Genomic DNA, 18,208 nt, shown 5'->3' on the forward strand with positions numbered 1-18,208 from the left:
GAACGCAGTAGCCTGATATCCAAGCTCCTTTCAGCCAGACATTCGTGTCGTTGTCAACCGTCAAGCTGCTGTGCATTCCCCCCAGCTGTTCCGCTCTCATGGCTCCGGCAGAATACTGTACACGTGACTCCCCGCCCGACCGACTTGGGAGCCAAAATTCTCGCGCTCTTCACGAATGATCTGGTGCATCTACAGTCTCCAGGCTCATATCTTTTGCAGATCAATTGATCTTGCATCTTAGGAAACAAGACCGCAGCAAATTATTTATTTCAGAGAAGCGAAATACCCCTCCCTCCCACTTTACCATCCTCAACCGACCCGCAATTTCTTCCTCGAGTTGGAAAACAAGAATCCAGGACTCTTGAGACCTCAAAAAGAAAAGGTCCAATACAAAGCAACTGGCTTCGATACGAACTCCCGAAATATATTCCATCTCAATTCTATGAACAAAATGAGCTACTTCCGAATCACCTTGGTGCGGTCCGCCATCGGTCTGCCCCGGAGAACGACAGACATCCTCAAAGCCCTGGGGCTTAAGAAGCGCATGGCCACCGTCTTCCACCCCGTATCGTCATCGGTTGCAGGTCAGATCATGAAGGTCAAGGAACTGGTTGAGGTAAAAGAGGTGGACAGACGGTTAACGAAGCAAGAGGTGCACCTTGAGCGGAAGCCGGACCCCGGATATTATGTCGAGAAGACGTCAGGGGCAGAGTGGAAAGAGAGTCGGGGACAATAAGGAAGTGGGTTTCTTTTGTTGCATGCATGAAGCGATTTGTTCCTTTTTTCCCCTTTTGCTTGTTGCTTTTCGTTTATATTGTCTGGTGCCAAAATGGCTATTATTCCGGCTCCATCGAAACGGCTGAGTCTTGTGACGACTTCTTGTACTATACATACTATGTTACCATTAAATCGGGATTGGAAATATATTGTAATTGATTCAGAATATATATAACCCGATCAAATTGATCAGCAGTGGCAATACACAGCAATGCTATGACTCCAGAAACACCATTATACCGACTATGTTATGGAGGATTAGTCCAGGATGAGTCCCATATGAACAGCCCTTTTTTAAAAATGTATTAACAATAGAATTATTTTGACCGGAAAGGATCCATCTACGCTTTGTACAGAGTGTCAAGGAAGCCTTCTGCCAAACGGCTAACGATACTCTTATCCGGCATGCTACCAGCCACGCCGTAGAGGGCGGCTGTGTCGCCACGCTTGATGACATACGACTTGCCTTGCCGCCTCCTCTCCTCGGCCTTCTCCAGCTCTTTCTCAACAACCTCAATGAGGTCCGTAGTCAGCTTGTCAACTGCAGAGGCAGTAGGAATAGTGAAGGCTACATGCATGGCTGCAGGCGACTGGAGAGCATTGAGGTGCCATCCCTTCGCAGACAAAGCATCAGCCACATCGTAAATGTAAACGGCAGCATTCGTGCTCTCAAATGCAACAACGCTGACCATGGGTTTCCCGACAACTTGAAGATTTTTCGACAGAAGGGGGTGCTCCTTAATTGAAGTCTCAAATTTCCTCGCGGCGCCAATGATCTCAAGGCAGCTGTTGATATATCCAGCTTCTCCAACGTTCATCAAACTGGCCCAGCAACCCGCAACCAATGCACCGGGGCGGGACCCTGCCACAGACGGGGATGCATAGACGCCGCCAGACCAATCTGGGTAGATGAAATATTGATGGCTGCGGTAGGCCTTGTTTCTATAGAGCAAAACAGAGTTGCCCTTAGGGGCAAATCCGTATTTGTGCGTGTCCACGCTAATGCTAGTCACACCAGGGAGACGGAAATCGAACCCACCCTCTTCTTCATATGGGGAGGGAAATCCTGCCTTCTTCAGGAATGCAATGACGAAAGAGCCCAAGCAGCAATCAACGTGAAGAGGAATCTTGTACAATGTCGCCAGCCGAGACAAGGCAGGGATGTCGTCCACAATTCCATGAGGGAAGTTTGGTGCGGAGCCGACCAGAAGGATAGTGTTGGAATTAATCAACCGGCGCACGGAAGGAATATGGACCTTATAGTCGGGAGCGGGGCAAGGCACACGATGCAGCTTGATTCCAAAATAATTGGAAGCCTTGATAAAAGCAGCATGAGCCGTATCGGGAATGATCCTTTGACACGAGTTAGTATAGCCCATCGATGATACGCTACACATTTATGCAGACTCACATCTCCGGCTCTGTTACCCCACGTTGCGCATAGGCCTTTTGTCGGGCTCCTAAACAGGCCATCAGGATAGATTCAGAACCACCGCTCGTAGTCACACCCGCGCCATCTGAGGGACCATTGAACAAAGCAAGAACCTAATTTCAACTTATTAGCCCATTATTCCCAACTAAATGGACTTACGTACCATGGCCACAACTTCAGCTTCCATCTTCCGGACGCCAGGGAAAACGTCGGGGTGGATCGGATTCGAGACACCAAAATTCTCAAAGGCTTCGGCCTGCAGCTTCAGAAGATCCTTTCCACCATGATACACAGCGCCACTGACACGACCATCTTCCCATCGGGTATGTTCCATATTCACTAGCTTATCGAGCTCGGCCCGAATCTGTTCAGCAGTCCATCCTTCCTTCGGGAGTTCCAGATACCTCGTGACGCTAGGGCCACTCGCAACGAGCTTTGACTCCATGCTTTCAATGGCTGTTGAGACCTGCTTGTCGACCTTACTACGGACACCAGGAATGCGGAGGAAGATGGAGTAAAAGAAAAGACGGACGGCGGTATAAACATTGCTGATGCTGCCGAAAAAGCCGTATCCCCGTACGGCATAGAACACCTTGCGAACCCAGCGAAAGACGAAGAGAATAAATATAATATTCCGGAACCTGCGATCCAATGTTAAGGAACAGGAACCAGTATCCAAACGGTGCACGATGGATTAGGAATGGGGTGCAGAGGCGGAGACCTACAGATCCAAATTTAGGGCCGCCAGTTGCGCATTTGGGGTTCTACGGTAGCCGAGCAGCTTATTCTGCAGGGCAACCGGGAGAACCGATGAAGCCATATTGACTTGGGACGCACTCAGGGGAAACGGGCGGAAGTCGAGGTCCTCTAGAAAGAATGACGATTCAAAAACGGAGGAGAAGAGGAGAAGGTGGGAAGCTCGGATGTTCCAGGAAATGACTAAAAAGCAGCTGCCTCGGTTCCCACATGTAACCTCGCATGACTGCGTCGCAACAACAAACCTGTTGGGATCCAGGCAAATCTGGGGTGGGCATCGTTCTAGATCAGCAGGTCTGTACGGGCCTGAAAAACTACTACATTTCTGCATTCGGTGGGCTGTTGGACAACGAACCACTATGGCTTGTTTATATACAAGGTTCTTCTATAAGACTAACACCAATATTTCCGTCCTTTTAATTTTTCATTCATGGGAAAAGAATGCTTTTAAAACACCGAATAAATCAGGAATCCCCGGAAATATAAATAACACCAGATCATAAAAAAGGTCTCCCTTGGGAGAAGTGGAGGGATAAGCAAAGAAAGCTCTAGAAAAAGAAGAAAATTCGACAGTTTCAATCCAATAGCATATTCCAACGCGTTGAGGAAATTAGAGACGGGTTGCGAGATTTTAGAGAGAATAAAACGAAGAAGAAAAGTCTTATTTAGGCGGGAATGCCGTTTGCTACTTGAGCAGCCAATTCCCTCTCCTTGGCAGCAAACTGAGCCTGCTCGTCGGCTGTCAGATCGAGAAGGGGTTTGTCCTCTCCGGACTTGAGGTTACGATAGTAAGCACGGATGATACTGTCGGCGTCGTCGACAGCGATGGGTCGGATGTCAGCAAGAGCCTTAATCTTGGCCGTGCATTCCTTGTACTGGTTGTCGGACATCTCAAGTTTGAGCTGCTGAGCACGAGACTTGATAGCGTTCCATCCAGTTAAACGAGAAGCGAAGTGAACGTATCTGGTCATGCCGAAATCGGCAGGGTTGATGATTTCGTAGGTGCTGGGGTTGTTGAGAATGGCTTTGGCGTGAATACCGGCCTTGTGGGTGAAGGCGCAGAAACCCGTGATGTAGTTGTTGAAGGGAATGTTGACCTCAACAGCCTCGGCCACGAGATCCTCAATGTCCTTGAGCTTTTCCAGCTTATACTTGCTCTTGACGTAATCGCGATCGGCAACCATCATACGAGCCATGAGACCACCCAGAGGTGTGATACCGTTACGCTCGCCAATACCGAGGACGGAGGTATCAACGTGAGTGGCACCAGCCTCCAAGGCGCAGTAGGCGTTGGCAATGGCACAACCGGTGTCGTTGTGGAAGTGAGTCTCGATATCACATCCCACAACACCTCTCAAGACACGGACAAGCTCGTAGACCTGGCGAGGAGAAGCACAACCAACAGTATCAGCGATACCGACACGGTTCACACCAACCTTGTCGACGGCGGAGTAGATAGAAAGCAGGTCAACCAGGTCCGAGCGGAAAGAGTCCTCACTAGAGAATCGGATCTCGATACCCTTGGACTTGACAAATTCGATAACTTCGATAGCAGTGTTCTTGATATAGGTCATATCCTTGCCGTGAGAGTGCTCCCGGAGGTAGGACGACGTTCCGATGACAACATCACTGGCACACTGATTAGTATACCTATATATTGAACGATCCAATCCGATCCACTCACACTCCATCGACACCGGTCTCGACGGCCACCCGGGCATCATCCATGTGACACCGAATGTGAGTCAGGATCTTCCAAGAAGTTAGGATCTAAGCAGTCCATCATATCGTATTATTGGACTCAACATACCTTGGCCTTGAGACCGAGCTTGCAGATAGCCTCACAGTCTTGTCGCGATTGCTCCGAGGCACAGGGGCTGGTAAGTTCGATCTAAATACTGGTCAACATGTGTTCTCCTCGATCTCCAATGGTATTTCGCAGGTATGACTCACGTAGTCAACACCAAAGTCATCCAGAGCCTTCGCGATTTCGATCTTCTTCTGGGTATCAAAGAAAGCGTTGGCGAATTGCTCACCCTCGCGAAGGGTACTCTCGATAATCTTGAATCGTGAGACATTGCTCAGGAAGTCGGTTACACCGACGTTGTGGCCGTAAGGGTTACGAGAAAGGGAGGGGTGAGGGTTCTGGCGGGTCTCGACGGCAGTGAAACCGGGGTGTTCTCCTTCGGGGAAGAGTTAGCCGTCGCATCATGCAGGGACAACAGAGTATGATGTGTCTGTACCATTGGCCTGGCCATTGGCACCGCCAGGGGGCCCATTGGGCTCGTTGTCTGCACCGGGACACATTGTAGAAGAATGACAATTTGGTGGGGTAGACTGGGAGAGTGAGTTAGAATTGAGAAAGCGGGTGTATAGAGGGTGCTGGAGTTAGACAGTAGATATTGGACGGTAGTAAAAAGGGATGGGAGAGGTGCAGAGTCGTCGGGGAAAAGCCAAAAATTATAAGGGGAATACTGACAATGAGTCACCGACTGAAATTCTGTACGTTGCTCTTGTATGAGGTACTGTACGTCGAGTAGTTAGAGAAACAGGGAAGAGTCATAGGCGACAAATGGGTGGGGTTTAAAAGAGCGGACTTTAGCGCTACTGACCCAGTCTCCATGCTTGCTAGCGGCAATGAAGAAAATTTCACACGCCGAACGGTCCTCTTTGTGGGGAACCGGTGGAAGCCACAGCGCATCCGGGAGACCCAATTGCTCATCTTGAGGATCTTCCCCAGTCTCGATGCGGTTTAGTCGTCGTAGTAGTAATACCCGTTACTACTCGGCTGAGATAACTAGCTGGCTCTTGATACTTCTGATTCTTCCCAATCACCCGAGAGTTGCGCATCCCCTGAGTTTGCCACTGGTGGATTGGTTTCCGCTTCTTAAAAACTTTAGAGTTCATAATTCTCTGGGCAAAGGCATGTCTTATACTTTTGCTTATGCATATTTCCACCCGTTAGACTAAATATGTTTTAGTGTGCTCCTGTGGGATGGTTTTCTCGACTTAATAATAAGGGGGCTGGCTCTCGATTCGGAACCGACATCGGCAGAGTGATTGTAAACAGCCTCCGATATGTGGATAGAAACAGCCAGCAAAAAATGAGGAGCAGAAAAAAAAAAAAAAAATTTAAAATTTAAAAAGGACTCTGTACATAGGCTATCATTCTATAAATTATAACTCACTATTGCTCTAGAATATATCTATTTGATGGATAATACCTTCCTTCGATATCTGTTGGTTTTTCTACAAACGTCATTCCTCCGACACCGCCGTGGATATGCTTGGTATGGGGCTACCCGACTCTGCTGATAATTGTGTTTCTTTATGCTCTCGTTGGTTGGATAATTTACTCGTGCTACTCTCTAGATGCCAGGACTATCTTTATAAGACACCGCCATTTAGCCAGTACAGTTCACCAGTTCAACATGAATTATTATTATTATTTTTTTTTTAACAAAAAAAGCTAATGCAATAAGCTCGTTATCGTTTCGGGTCCATTGTGGAGAAGTACTAATGCACCTGTGAATGTTGAACCCCGTATAGGAGGAAAACACTATGCCAATGGGTAAAAAAGAATAGTCTGGTCTCGTCAGGCCGTCAATTGAGAGCAAAAATTCCCTCAAAATTTCCAACTCTTAAGCTTCGAATCGTCCCGGTTAAATACATAGCTTGCTGTGCGTTCGAGGTCATTATACAAGGCCGATTCGCTGATGTCTTCTGAAGCCGAATTAACATCATCTACAAGCTCTTTCTGGGGCAACATACCATCAACCCTCCTCAGCTCTTTCTTGTTATGCCGCAGGCGCTGATCCCTGGACTTTCCAACCCCATATCCAGAACCTCGGGAGCCCATGACATTTCCCAGTCCAATCTTTCTCCGTTCTTGCATACCGAAAAATAAACCGGCGACGACGGCAATTACCACGGCGAGACTCACTGGGAGCCCGATATAGAGTGCTAGTCTGTTGAACGGTAATTGAGGAGATGGCTTATGGTGTTCGACGGGTTTACGCCGCAGCGTGACTGTCGGCCCTTGCTGAGCATTGGCTCGCCTATCCGATTTAAGGTCAAGTTCGATGATGTAAAGGGTCAACTCATTCTGTGACTTTCCCTGGAGCCAATCTTCGCGCATATGTAAGGGAATATATCCGTAGCTATTACCAGTCTTTTCTGACGTAAAGGCTGAATCCCCTGCGGTCGAATCCGAAAACCTCAACTCTATAGTAATCGTAGCATTCAGAGGGTAGAAATCGGCGTTCCAGGTCACATAGTACGTCGCATCCACGATGACATCTGTTCCATTTTGTGGGAGGCAGAAAGGTGCGAACTCTCCCTTAGTATCGGTACAAATGGGGAAATCTCCTGGAGGAGATTCAAGGTGTAGAGGCTTGGATGCATTGAAATTGGAAGTAGAAATGTTTAGCCAGTCTGCTTCGGTTTCGTACGTTAGTCCCATTTTACAAGTTCATTTCGTTCCAAATAGCCCCTACTACTGTTGTTTATGACGAAACCGAGACTGTGGCCTATTAGGGCTGCTATTACAGCCATCACAGCCATCATGTGAAAGGGGTAGGCTCGAGGTGACCGCATCGTCCCTGCTTGCGAACGAAGGTATCTTTGACGGCAATGAATACCAGCAGTCCAACCGGGCTGCCTGTAAGATAAGGTTTTAGTAGCAGATATTTGGACAAGTATAAATTGACCACGTATTTTACATGTTAAACCGATGTGAAGAATATCTAGACACCATCACAACCGCGCTATAGGAAAAAAGAAGTGCACCATATAAGGAAGGTGTTATGGAAGCGCAGGAAACCACGAGGACTGGGAGCGCCCATAGCAAGTAGTATTTAATACTTAGCGTGGCAGGACGATAATTCTATAGTTATTGGAATCTTAAGTATTTACTATGCATGGATTTTAAATTGGGTTCGAAACTTTCAGCCATTTTGTGTTTATCTATGGATAAGTGTGTTCTGTATTTAGCCAACATCCTCAGTCAAAGCTTTATAGACCCCATGTAGAGGTAGCCAGCGTTCACAGTCGTTGATGCATACTGATCATAACACGTTTATCGCGTCAGCCCGATCTATTAGTTACCTAAGAATCTGGTGATAACTATCAACATCAAATGTGGGTGCGAACACCACACGCAGTTTTTTGGCCCACAGCCGCGTACACCAAATAAAAGAGCAAAATAATAGGCCAAAAACCCTTCTCCAGATAGAACCGGTCATTTCCCTGAAACGCTAAACAAGTTGGTAGAAATTCTATAGGACCCTGACGAGTTCCATGGGCTTCGGATTCCCCGCTACCGACGGCAAGCTGATTCGCCTTCCCATTACAGTTAGGCCACCTGTCGACCGTGCCACTTACTCACGTCTATCGTGCCTGTTTCACCTCTCTTGACCACAACCCAGGTGCTCGTCTTCCTCGCTGCCTGCTGTCCGTACTTTGGCCTCCTGAACCGTCTACGTTTCTTCCAAAGTGCGCCTCTCATCATCTATAATCAGCTCAGGTTTGTTTCTTCGATATCCCCCATCCACCGTAGCTGTCTCGTGTTCCCCTATCGCTGACCTCGTCATTTCTGCTATTAGCACCATGCGCTTCATCCAGCTTCTTCCCGTCCTCCCAGCGTTGGCTGCAGCGCAAGAACAGGTTCCCCTTGGGAGCCGCGTTCAGGGTTGGTTCAACAAGGCCAAGTCCTACCTGCCAACTGCCACTCCCGTGATTCCCGCAGTTGAGAAGGTGGTTGAGCAGAAGAAGATCCAGGCGAAGACCGTTACCGACTTCAACCTAAGCAACTGGCAGTCCATTCTGGAACCCTCTTCGAAACCGAGGAACTGGCTTGTCTACATTACTGGTGGAAACAAGACATGCTTCGGACGCTGTGGCCAGGCCGACAAGTCTTTCAATGTATGGGTTGCTATACAGGGGCAGACGCAGGGCCATATTAGCTAATTATATCCCGTCCACTTTAGGAATCCGTTCTCTTGTTTTCTGCCGATCCGACCTCCCCCAATCTGGGTCGCGTGGACTGTGAATCGAACCAGATACTTTGCTCTGTCTGGTCCGCTGGCGCTCCATCGATTTGGCATCTCCAGGTCCCTCAGGCTCAGAATCGCGAGGAACGTCCTGCCACTGCCCTCCACACTGTGTACCTGAACTCAACTACCGTGACCCCCGAAACGATCTACGAAATCCACTCGAAGAAGACGTATGAAAACAAGCCTGCTTACGAGGGCGCTTTCCACCCCACGGATGGCTGGCTCGCGCGGGCGGGACTCCTTGTCCCTGTGGGCTACGTCATCTACGGCTTTGGTGCTATCCCCAGCTGGCTTTTCATGATTCTTATCAGCTTTTTCAGCAGGAGCATGATGTAAGTTTTACTCGATGAGTTTGTTGCCTTCGTTAACTGACTTCTCATTTAGGAGCCGTCGACTTGGGAACCCGGGTGCCCCAGCGCAAGCCCCAACTGCTCGCTCTAATTAGAATCACTGCTCATAGGGATGGTCGATAATACCTTTCGACTTAACATGGTAAGGGGTGTATATATAATGATTGGGAGTATCTAGGAGAGAATGGATTTAGCTCTATCTTGGTTGTCCAATCATGGCATACATTCGTTCCTTTCCCTAGTAATGTGGAGGTCTGGAAATGGAGTCGAAGTTGGGAGTGTCCTCTCGACTGGTGTCCCCCATTCCGCTGCGTCTAGCTGTAAATGAGTACGTAACTTGCGGACTTTGAATTAGAAGAGGGGAAATAAATAGAATGTGATCGCTATCACCTTAAGCTATGCAGTGCTAGAATTTAAATAACCATCAATATTCACAGAGAATATACTCCCAACCGGTACACCAAACCTTCATCTCCCCAAGCCACTAGAATCTCTCCACCTTTACAATAAGAACCCACCAATCTACAGATACCAGAAACCATGAACATCGCACAATAGTCTCTAGAAAGCAGGTTGTGTCATGTGACAAGGCCGGACGCTAGCACACACCCATGTCAACAGCAGAGCGTACCTACTAAGCTATGGTACTTACTCGCGGCCATCCAACCGGCCCTAAAATCTTTCTAGATCTAAGCCTCGCCTCTCACCCAGCAAGCACCCCCTCACACTCATCCCCCGGGAAGAAAAAAAAAATGGCCGAGCTGGATCGCCTCCCTCCCTCGACCACTGCATATGTAGTCGCGACCGCCATTATTGCCGGCATCACCGGCTACTTTCTCGGCCAAGGCGCATCACTGGGTCTGTTCTCGCCACGAGAGAAGGAAGGATGGCCGAGTAGCTACGATGTGAAAGTGCATCAGGATTCCTCCGACGAGGAGGGCGATGACGAAGATGATAGCGAGGAGGAAGATGAAGGCGATGGAGGTGAATTGGCCAGTTTTGAGAACAATGATGAAGAGGTTAAATTGGTTCTTGTGGTTAGGACGGATTTGGGAATGACGAAGGGTGGGTTTTTCTATCTCTCTCTCTCCCCTTCTATTTGCACTTTATTTTAAATTTGATTTGTAAAGAGAGTAAGAGTGCTAATGCAAATTCAAAGGAAAAATCGCCGCCCAATGTTCGCATGCTACTCTCGCCTGCTACAAATACCTCACTGCCTATACGCCGAACTCACCGATTCTGCGCCGCTGGGAACGACAGGGTCAAGCGAAGATTGCGCTACAGGTCAAGTCGGAGGAGGAATTACAATTGTTACAGGCGCAGGCTATCAGTCTCGGGCTTTGTGCGCGTGTAATACAGGATGCTGGACGCACTCAAATTGCCAGTGGCAGTCGGACGGTGCTGGGTGTCCTGGGTCCTAAGAGCGTGGTTGATGGCGTTACAGGGCATTTGAAGTTGCTGTAGCTGTAATATGCCATAGGCAATATGTTGTGGGCTGTGATGATATAAAGTGATCGCTGGACGGATGTGCATGTACATATATAAACCATATTCAAGCATTTAAGCTATACCGATGTGTAGTGTGAATTTAGTACGGATGATTCTTTCATAATAAAAACTACGGATTAAATCAAGTAATGTTGGCTTGCCATGGTTAGTCTCTAACCTCACCAGCCAATGGCCAAATCGGTGAAGAGATCAGGAATATGGCGCCGCCGACACCAGGCCATCCAGCCGAATTCACCAATCCCCCGAAAGGAAGAAGGAACTCAAGACCAGAGTGATACCTGACGCCGACAATTAATCTGAGATCTGTCGACCGGAAATTGACACCAGCAGAAAAAAGTGGTGTCTCCTTAACTCGTCGAACTGTCCAGTAATCAACCGATACACAAAGACAGCCTTCTTCCCGGAGGAGTACAAGCGTTTCGTGATCAGGATCGCTGGACACAGATCCGTATGCGTTCTGAGAGAGAAAAGAAAAAAAGATGAAAAGTTTCTCGCAGAAACGAGCTTTTTATTGTCGGCGCCAAGAGCGCGCTAAGATTGTGACGCGCTAAACCTTACCGAGGCTGGTCCTGATTAGGTAAGACGCCCTAATCTAACTGGGCGGTCGATATTAAGGCTGGTAGTATCTCTATCGCATCAACATTTTCGCTTTTTAATCTCATCCTCTTCCGTCTCTTGCCACACGTAGTATCTGTCCTGCGTCCCAGTAGCCAATATGGCCGACGCGCTGTCCATCGAACAGAACAACAAAATCCGGGTGGCACTGGGGTTGAAACCCCTCCCCGTGCCCGGCGTCGACGCCACCTCCGGGCTCGCCTTCAAAGAATCCGACGACGAGGATTCGAGCTCGGGATCCGAAGATGAAGAGCCGGGAAGTACCTTGGAATCACGTGAGGCGCAGGCTTCCTCCAACTGGATGAAGATGCAAGATGAAGCCGAAGCAAAACGGAAACGAGAGGAGAGAAATGCCGCTATCAAGAAAGCGCGTGACAAGGCACAGAGGGATATGAAGCTCCAGGGTACGACCTTAGGCGAATCAGCAGATATGGAGGTGGATACAAAGACCTGGTTACTGCAGTCAAAGAAGCGACAGAAGAAGATTGAGAAGGAGCGTGCGCGCAAACTCGCCCAAGAGCTTGAGGAACGCGAACGTGCCGCTGAATACACGGCAGCCGATTTGGCTGGTATCAAGGTCGGACATGAGGTGGGAGACTTTGAGGACGGAGCGGAACATATTCTCACGTTGAAGGATACAACAGTTGACGAGAATGAAGAGGATGGAGATGAGCTGGAGAATATCGATCTGAGGGAGAAGGATAAGACCACGGAGAAGCTTGAGCTGAAGAAGCGCAAACCCGTCTACGATCCCACCGAAGAGAATTCCGGGATACTAGCACAATATGATGAAGAAATCGACGGCAAGAAACGGAAGCGATTCACACTCGATGCTCAAGGATCCACAGCAGAGGAGCGAGAGGCTAGGCGCCAGGAAGTGTCGAACAAGTTGAAGAAAAACATCATCAGTCTTAACTTTGCGGCGGAAACGCCGACGTCGGATTACATGGATGTGAGCGAGATCAAGGTCAAAAAACCTAAGAAGAAGAAAGCCAAGGCCACCAAGCAACGAGCCGTTCTTGATGAAGATGATATCTTCCCGTCGTCTGAGGCGACGGGGACGCCGAATGGTTCTGCTATGGATGTCGACACAAGCAATGGGCAATCGGTCTCTGCACCTGCTCCCCGGAAGCCAGCCAGTGAAAATGTCTCGTTTGTGGATGACGACGATCTACAAGCATCTCTTACGCGTCAGAGGCGTGCTGCATTGAAAAAAAGACAGAAAATGAGGCCCGAGGATCTTGCCAGACAATTTCGGGAAGAAGAGTCACAGACCCCGATGGAGGTGGAACCGTCCGGGGAAAACGAGGAGGAGCCTGGTTTGGTCATTGACGAAACCTCGGAGTTTGTTTCCAATCTACAGAAGCCCACGATCCCCGAACGGCGGGAACGGAGCACCGCAACAACACCGGGAGCCGAGCCACGCGCGACTACGGAAGAATCTGCGGTAAAGGAGGAGCCTGAGGATGACGTGGGTGACGTGGATATGGAGAGGTCATACAATGATATTGAAGACGACGAGGATCTCCAAGAACGTATCAAGCGTGAAGAGTCGCAGCCGAATCAACCGATTAGCGGGACAGGACTGGAAGAAGAAGCTACGCTCGATGAAGGTCTGGGGGCTACATTGTCTATGCTCAAGCAACGTGGCCTGGTCAAATCGACGGACGCCGCTGACCACACCTCCCTGATCCGTGATCGGGAGCGGTTCCTGCAAGAGAAGATGCGCCTGGAAACGGAGGCCGAAAAGCGAGCGCGCCAGCAACGTGAGCGGGATCGTGCCTCAGGCAAGCTCGATCGGATGTCGGCTCGTGAACGAGAAGAACACGCCCGATGGGAGAACAAGCAGCGTGACCAGCAAGATGCGCGACACATGGCCGAAGTTTTCAACCGGGAGTACAAGCCGGACGTGCAGCTCAAGTATGTGGACGAGCATGGCCGTGCGATGAGCCAGAAGGAGGCGTTCAAGCATCTGAGCCACCAGTTCCACGGAAAGGGCAGTGGCAAGATGAAGACAGAGAAGCGACTGAAGAAGATCGAGGAAGAGCAGAAGCGCGAGGCGATGAGTGCGTTGGACAGCAGCCAGCACACGGGTATGAACAATGCCATGGGGGCGACGGCGCGGAAGAACCGTCAGGCTGGTGTTCGACTGGGATAGGTGCGGGATTGGCTTGCTTCCAATAGAGGATGTTTCTTGCATGTAGTTTACTAGCTAATTTCTCATTGTATAGATTGCCGTATATCAATCCGCACGGAGTACAGATGTATCGTTTGTATGTACAGAGTAGGTGCTTTGTATGTCGGGGATTTTTTCCCTACGGGGTTACCTGAGGAACCTGGCGTGAGGGGAACTGATCGGAGTTGGGCCGTGTTGTTACTGACCGTATTTTGCGTTGGGGGACGTATGAGTAAAGCAGAGAATCAGAAATTACAAATGCGGTGGTGTTCTAGTCATAAACAGATCTGTCGATGACCACTGATTATCCATACACGGAGGATTCCAATATAGATCTGGTCGAAGGGTAAGAGCAACACTTATCCTTTAAGCCTGTAAAAAAAACTTTAACGTGACCCCGAATCCTGTGAGGGGACAGCCTCAGGCCACAGTGGGCCAGGATGCTCTTTCAGCTCACCGAAATAGCTCCATAAAGCGATTGGGAATGAGAGTATGGACTATAAAGAAGATGCAAGATTGTTGGTATTTGAGTGCGATTCTGGGATTGCTATAGTTGTGAATATTGTTGTTTGGTTTGATTTGGATGTGATTTTGGATATAGATTCCTAGATTAAATAATATTCTTTACTGTAAGTTACCCAGAGTTCATGATCTACTGTTTAGAGTGTACTACCTAATTAGATACTCTAGTTATTACATAGTACTTCCTAGTTAGTAGTAATTATTCAAATTGAATGCGGAGGCAATCCGAATCGCCCCCGTCGCTCCCCGGGATCTTCCTAGTTCACATGAGTCAAAAATACCGCCTCCGATTCTTCCCAGCTGTCCTTGTTTCCTCTCCAACATCTCTTTCCCTCCCCCCAAAAATTCTCCTCTACAGCCCTTCCATTTTTCTCCCCCCTCCTTTGCAATGTTGTCCACACTCAGAGTTGCCGGCCGTAAGGCTGCCTCGCGTGACGCTGGCATGCGCGCCGTTGTTGTTGCCGCCAGAAATGCCTCGGCCTGGTCCAATGTTCCCCAGGGCCCTCCGGTAAACAAACTCTAGATCGATCACTCTCATGCAAAAATTGACCCAATGCGCTTCTAGGATGCTATCCTGGGTATCACCGAGGCCTTTAAGGCCGACTCATTCAAGGAGAAGATCAACTTGGGTGTGGGTGCTTACCGTAAGCTTACGACTACCCCAGATTTGCATCCGTCTTCGGTCATCGCAATGACCCTTCCGTCTTGCAGAGTGAACTAACGTGTGCATATTCACTGGGTAGGGGATGACAAGGGCAAGCCGTACGTCCTGCCCTCCGTTCGTGCCGCCGAGGACAAGGTGGTCGCTTCGCGGTTCGACAAGGAGTATGCTGGCATCACTGGTATCCCGTCCTTCACTAGCGCGGCCGCCGAGCTGGCGTACGGAAAGGACTCCGAAGTCATCAAGGACAACCGTCTCGTCATCACGCAGAGTATCTCCGGTACTGGTGCTCTGAGAATTGGCGGTGCCTTCCTGCAGCGCTTCTACCCCCATGCGAAGAAGATCTACCTTCCCACTCCCAGCTGGGCCAACCACAACGCTGTTTTCAAGGACTCTGGCCTGGAGGTTGAGAAGTACCGCTATTATAACAAGGATACCATCGGTCTCGACTTCGATGGTCTTATTGCCGATATCAAGGCCGCTCCGGAGAACAGTATCATCCTTCTTCACGCATGCGCCCACAACCCTACTGGTGTGGACCCGACCGAGGAGCAGTGGCGCCAGATTAGCGACGTGATGAAGCAGAAGGGTCACTTTGCCTTCTTTGACATGGCCTACCAGGGCTTTGCCAGCGGTAATGCTGACCGTGATGCCTTCGCGCCCCGTCACTTTGTGAAGGAGGGTCACAACATTGCTCTGTGCCAGAGCTTCGCCAAGAACATGGTAGGAAAACCGATAAAAGGAATTCTTTCTCAAAGGTTAGTGCTGGTAGCTGATGCGGTAGTATAATAGGGTCTCTATGGTGAGCGTGTTGGTGCTTTCTCCCTTGTCTGTGAATCTGCCGAGGAGAAGAAGCGCGTGGAGTCGCAGGTCAAAATCCTTATCCGCCCCTTCTACTCCAACCCTCCCATTCATGGTGCCCGGGTCGCTTCGACCATCATGAATGACCCGGATCTCAACGAGCAGTGGCTGGGTGAGGTCAAAGGTATGGCTGACCGCATCATTGAGATGCGTTCTCTGCTCCGGAAGAACCTGGAGCAGCTGGGTAGCAAGCACAACTGGTCCCACATCACTAGCCAGGTGAAAATTTTTCCCCGTGACAAATTGCTGTGAGCGGCCACTAATCTAGTTTGTATATAGATTGGCATGTTCGCCTACACCGGTCTCAACGCGGAGCAGATGGATACTTTAGCTAAGGAGGTAGGCAGTGTTCCCTTCCCCTTTAGTGTCTCGAGACTGATCCACTGACTTTATTTCCAGCACTCCGTCTATGCTACCAAGGACGGTCGTATCTCCGTCGCGGGTATTACCACTGGCAACGTGAAGAGACTGGCGGAGTCTATCTTCAAGGTGACTGGTTAAGGGGAAAGCCGAGTGAAAATGTCCCTGATACATAGATCTACGGGGGTTGACCCGATGTATTGATATCCGGCGTCTGTAACATTAGCATATGAGTTTATTTCTTGGTTGAGCCTGGATATAGTTGATCGTATGGCTATTATTTTGATAATTGGCTGCATTCTCTGGTCATACGGCATGGGTTCCTATGCGGACTATAAGCCTCCCAGGCCAATGCTGCCTTGACGATTTCGCCCAGCTGGATGTCTCGTGAAAACTGATCACGAGGCAATCGACCTCCGTAGTGCCATCTAATAATCCGGAGTGTAACATTTATCATTTCCAGCGTCGCTTATACTTACCCCAGAAATTTCCATCTTTACCAGGCTAGAGACCCAGGATTCGGTAGGTGCTTGTCTCTATTTGTAAAGCCTAAAAAGAGATCTCTATCTTTTAGTTGTTAGATGTGATACTAAGACTTTTATATTTGTAGCCATAGTGAATGGATATACGCCAGATTGATAAACGAAATCACTCTTCAATCACTATTTGAGTCGGATACCCTTTCAAACGAAGAACCTCCACCACCAGGGGTTCCACCTCCCTTCTCAATCATATCGCCAACAGCGTCAGCAGCGCACATCAGCAACTTACTCTTAACAACGTCCCCTTTGTTGCAATATCCTTCCCCAGTCTTTCAGAATTGGTCACCGCCATGAAGATGTATCCCACAACGAATGGCAGCTGGCTTTCCTGTTCCAGGTAGTCGGCGCCGAAGATATTCTGCAGACGCGGATCGCACATCTCGCGCACCTGACGGGGCGGTCTTCAGCAGGCTTGGTGCACCATCAAGTAATCGAAATTCAATTCCAGCGACTCGCCCTGCAAGGCATTGCGGAGATTCTCGGAGTTCAGTCTCTGTGAGTTTGCAGTGGCCCTGCGACCGCTTTTTGGTGGCTGCTTGGCTGCGTGACATGACGAAGATGTCTTTGTTGCTGTCCTCGGTTTACGGGGCCCAGTCAGACTCAACGAAGATTTTCCCCAGGTCCTCTTCGGTTAGCTCTGTCTGTCTGGCCATGGCAGTAGCGGTCCATGAACCGCTTGCATGGTTTTAGGCCCATTCTTGGATCCGGGCAGTCTGGCTGCGAGGCGTCGGTTGCGTGCATATGACTCCGTGGACCAGCCCATGCTGTGATTGAATCGCTTGAGATAGTCTTGCTGGGGGATTCGCGGATGAAGATCTCACCGTACCGGTTCATGACTAGCTCCATGTCTTTCCATTCAGGATGAATCAGCCCCTCGTTGCAGATCGCGTTGTATAAATGGGCACAGTACATGACCGAGCCCCTTGCCGCCTGGGAGGAGAGACTGAGCTCCTGGTACCGAGCCTTGAGGTTGTAGCTGAAATCTTGCGCACAAGCGGATGCCACTTTATGAGATTGAATATCTTGTCCCGTCTCACACCGACCATTCCTTTCAAATTCTCGGGGGCCCGAGTCGACTCATCGATGGATATGATGCAGCTCGTTCCGGAACGCCTGGTTATTTTGTTTTGGCCATCTGCAGATCCGAAGAGATGAGTATAAAATGAGGTTCTCCTTGATGGAAGCTTCGATCGACTTCGCTGAGACTTTTGAAGCCCTTCGCCACATTGCGCCAAAGAACGCGATGAATATCCAGGAAGACCTGAGCAGCAAATACAAGCCAAGGGGGATGTTGTATGTATCGAACATCATCCTTAGACACCGAGTGAACTCCTCTTCGAATGGCTGGGAAGGTGTCGCTCGGTACAAGGTGAGGAATTCCGATAGGATCTTCTATAGCACGATTTGTCTTCCTGAACTTGTTCTTCGCACTCTTCTTCGAACGATCGCTCGCAGGATCAAAAAGTACCATAGTAACCGGGCACGTATGGAAACATACTCCCAGGCTCGACAAGAACACTGAACGAGTGTAGCAGTATAAACGTCGGGGGGAGCATCGACTCGGCGGCCTCTACATTAGAAGTTCATGGCATCG

The 18,208-nt window shown here is 49.4% G+C and overlaps 8 protein-coding genes across 8 annotated transcripts; 5 read left to right on the forward strand and 3 right to left on the reverse strand.

Moving 5' to 3' along the window:
• Positions 1-451: 451 nt before the first annotated feature.
• MRPL33 (mitochondrial 54S ribosomal protein uL30m) lies at positions 452-736 on the forward strand (the record flags this gene model as incomplete). The annotated part of the gene is made up of 2 exons (XM_033569333.1): positions 452-616; positions 653-736. 2 exons carry the CDS (start codon positions 452-454, stop codon positions 734-736), a joined length of 249 nt encoding a protein of 82 aa, XP_033428139.1.
• Positions 737-1,118: 382 nt separating this feature from the next.
• ATNIH1004_004664 (sphinganine-1-phosphate aldolase DPL1) lies at positions 1,119-3,296 on the reverse strand (the record flags this gene model as incomplete). The annotated part of the gene is made up of 5 exons (XM_033569334.1): positions 1,119-2,130; positions 2,189-2,322; positions 2,373-2,850; positions 2,935-3,159; positions 3,211-3,296. The coding sequence occupies 5 exons, from the start codon at positions 3,294-3,296 to the stop codon at positions 1,119-1,121; spliced, it is 1,935 nt and encodes a 644-aa protein (XP_033428140.1).
• Positions 3,297-3,630: 334 nt separating this feature from the next.
• hcsA (homocitrate synthase) lies at positions 3,631-5,272 on the reverse strand (the record flags this gene model as incomplete). The annotated part of the gene is made up of 5 exons (XM_033569335.1): positions 3,631-4,594; positions 4,650-4,717; positions 4,776-4,856; positions 4,919-5,148; positions 5,209-5,272. 5 exons carry the CDS (start codon positions 5,270-5,272, stop codon positions 3,631-3,633), a joined length of 1,407 nt encoding a protein of 468 aa, XP_033428141.1.
• A 1,318-nt stretch (positions 5,273-6,590) lies between these two features.
• ATNIH1004_004666 (DUF4448 domain-containing protein) lies at positions 6,591-7,427 on the reverse strand (the record flags this gene model as incomplete). Its single annotated transcript, XM_033569336.1, has 1 exon — positions 6,591-7,427. One exon carries the CDS (start codon positions 7,425-7,427, stop codon positions 6,591-6,593), a length of 837 nt encoding a protein of 278 aa, XP_033428142.1.
• Positions 7,428-8,572: 1,145 nt separating this feature from the next.
• On the forward strand, positions 8,573-9,463 carry ATNIH1004_004667 (uncharacterized protein; the record flags this gene model as incomplete). The annotated part of the gene is made up of 3 exons (XM_033569337.1): positions 8,573-8,887; positions 8,953-9,350; positions 9,403-9,463. 3 exons carry the CDS (start codon positions 8,573-8,575, stop codon positions 9,461-9,463), a joined length of 774 nt encoding a protein of 257 aa, XP_033428143.1.
• Positions 9,464-10,120: 657 nt separating this feature from the next.
• On the forward strand, positions 10,121-10,832 carry ATNIH1004_004668 (aminoacyl-tRNA hydrolase PTH2; the record flags this gene model as incomplete). Its single annotated transcript, XM_033569338.1, has 2 exons — positions 10,121-10,433; positions 10,528-10,832. 2 exons carry the CDS (start codon positions 10,121-10,123, stop codon positions 10,830-10,832), a joined length of 618 nt encoding a protein of 205 aa, XP_033428144.1.
• Positions 10,833-11,592: 760 nt separating this feature from the next.
• On the forward strand, positions 11,593-13,650 carry ATNIH1004_004669 (U4/U6-U5 snRNP complex subunit SNU66; the record flags this gene model as incomplete). The annotated part of the gene is made up of 1 exon (XM_033569339.1): positions 11,593-13,650. The coding sequence occupies one exon, from the start codon at positions 11,593-11,595 to the stop codon at positions 13,648-13,650; it is 2,058 nt and encodes a 685-aa protein (XP_033428145.1).
• A 928-nt stretch (positions 13,651-14,578) lies between these two features.
• On the forward strand, positions 14,579-18,136 carry AAT1 (putative aspartate aminotransferase; the record flags this gene model as incomplete). The annotated part of the gene is made up of 8 exons (XM_033569340.1): positions 14,579-14,698; positions 14,756-14,834; positions 14,934-15,574; positions 15,644-15,931; positions 15,992-16,051; positions 16,112-16,201; positions 16,952-17,109; positions 17,713-18,136. The coding sequence occupies 8 exons, from the start codon at positions 14,579-14,581 to the stop codon at positions 18,134-18,136; spliced, it is 1,860 nt and encodes a 619-aa protein (XP_033428146.1).
• Between the last annotated feature and the right edge of the window lie 72 nt (positions 18,137-18,208).

Source organism: Aspergillus tanneri (assembly GCF_003426965.1).
Source record: "Aspergillus tanneri strain NIH1004 chromosome Unknown AapTan_3_pilon_pilon_pilon, whole genome shotgun sequence".
Taxonomy (NCBI): domain Eukaryota; kingdom Fungi; phylum Ascomycota; class Eurotiomycetes; order Eurotiales; family Aspergillaceae; genus Aspergillus; species Aspergillus tanneri.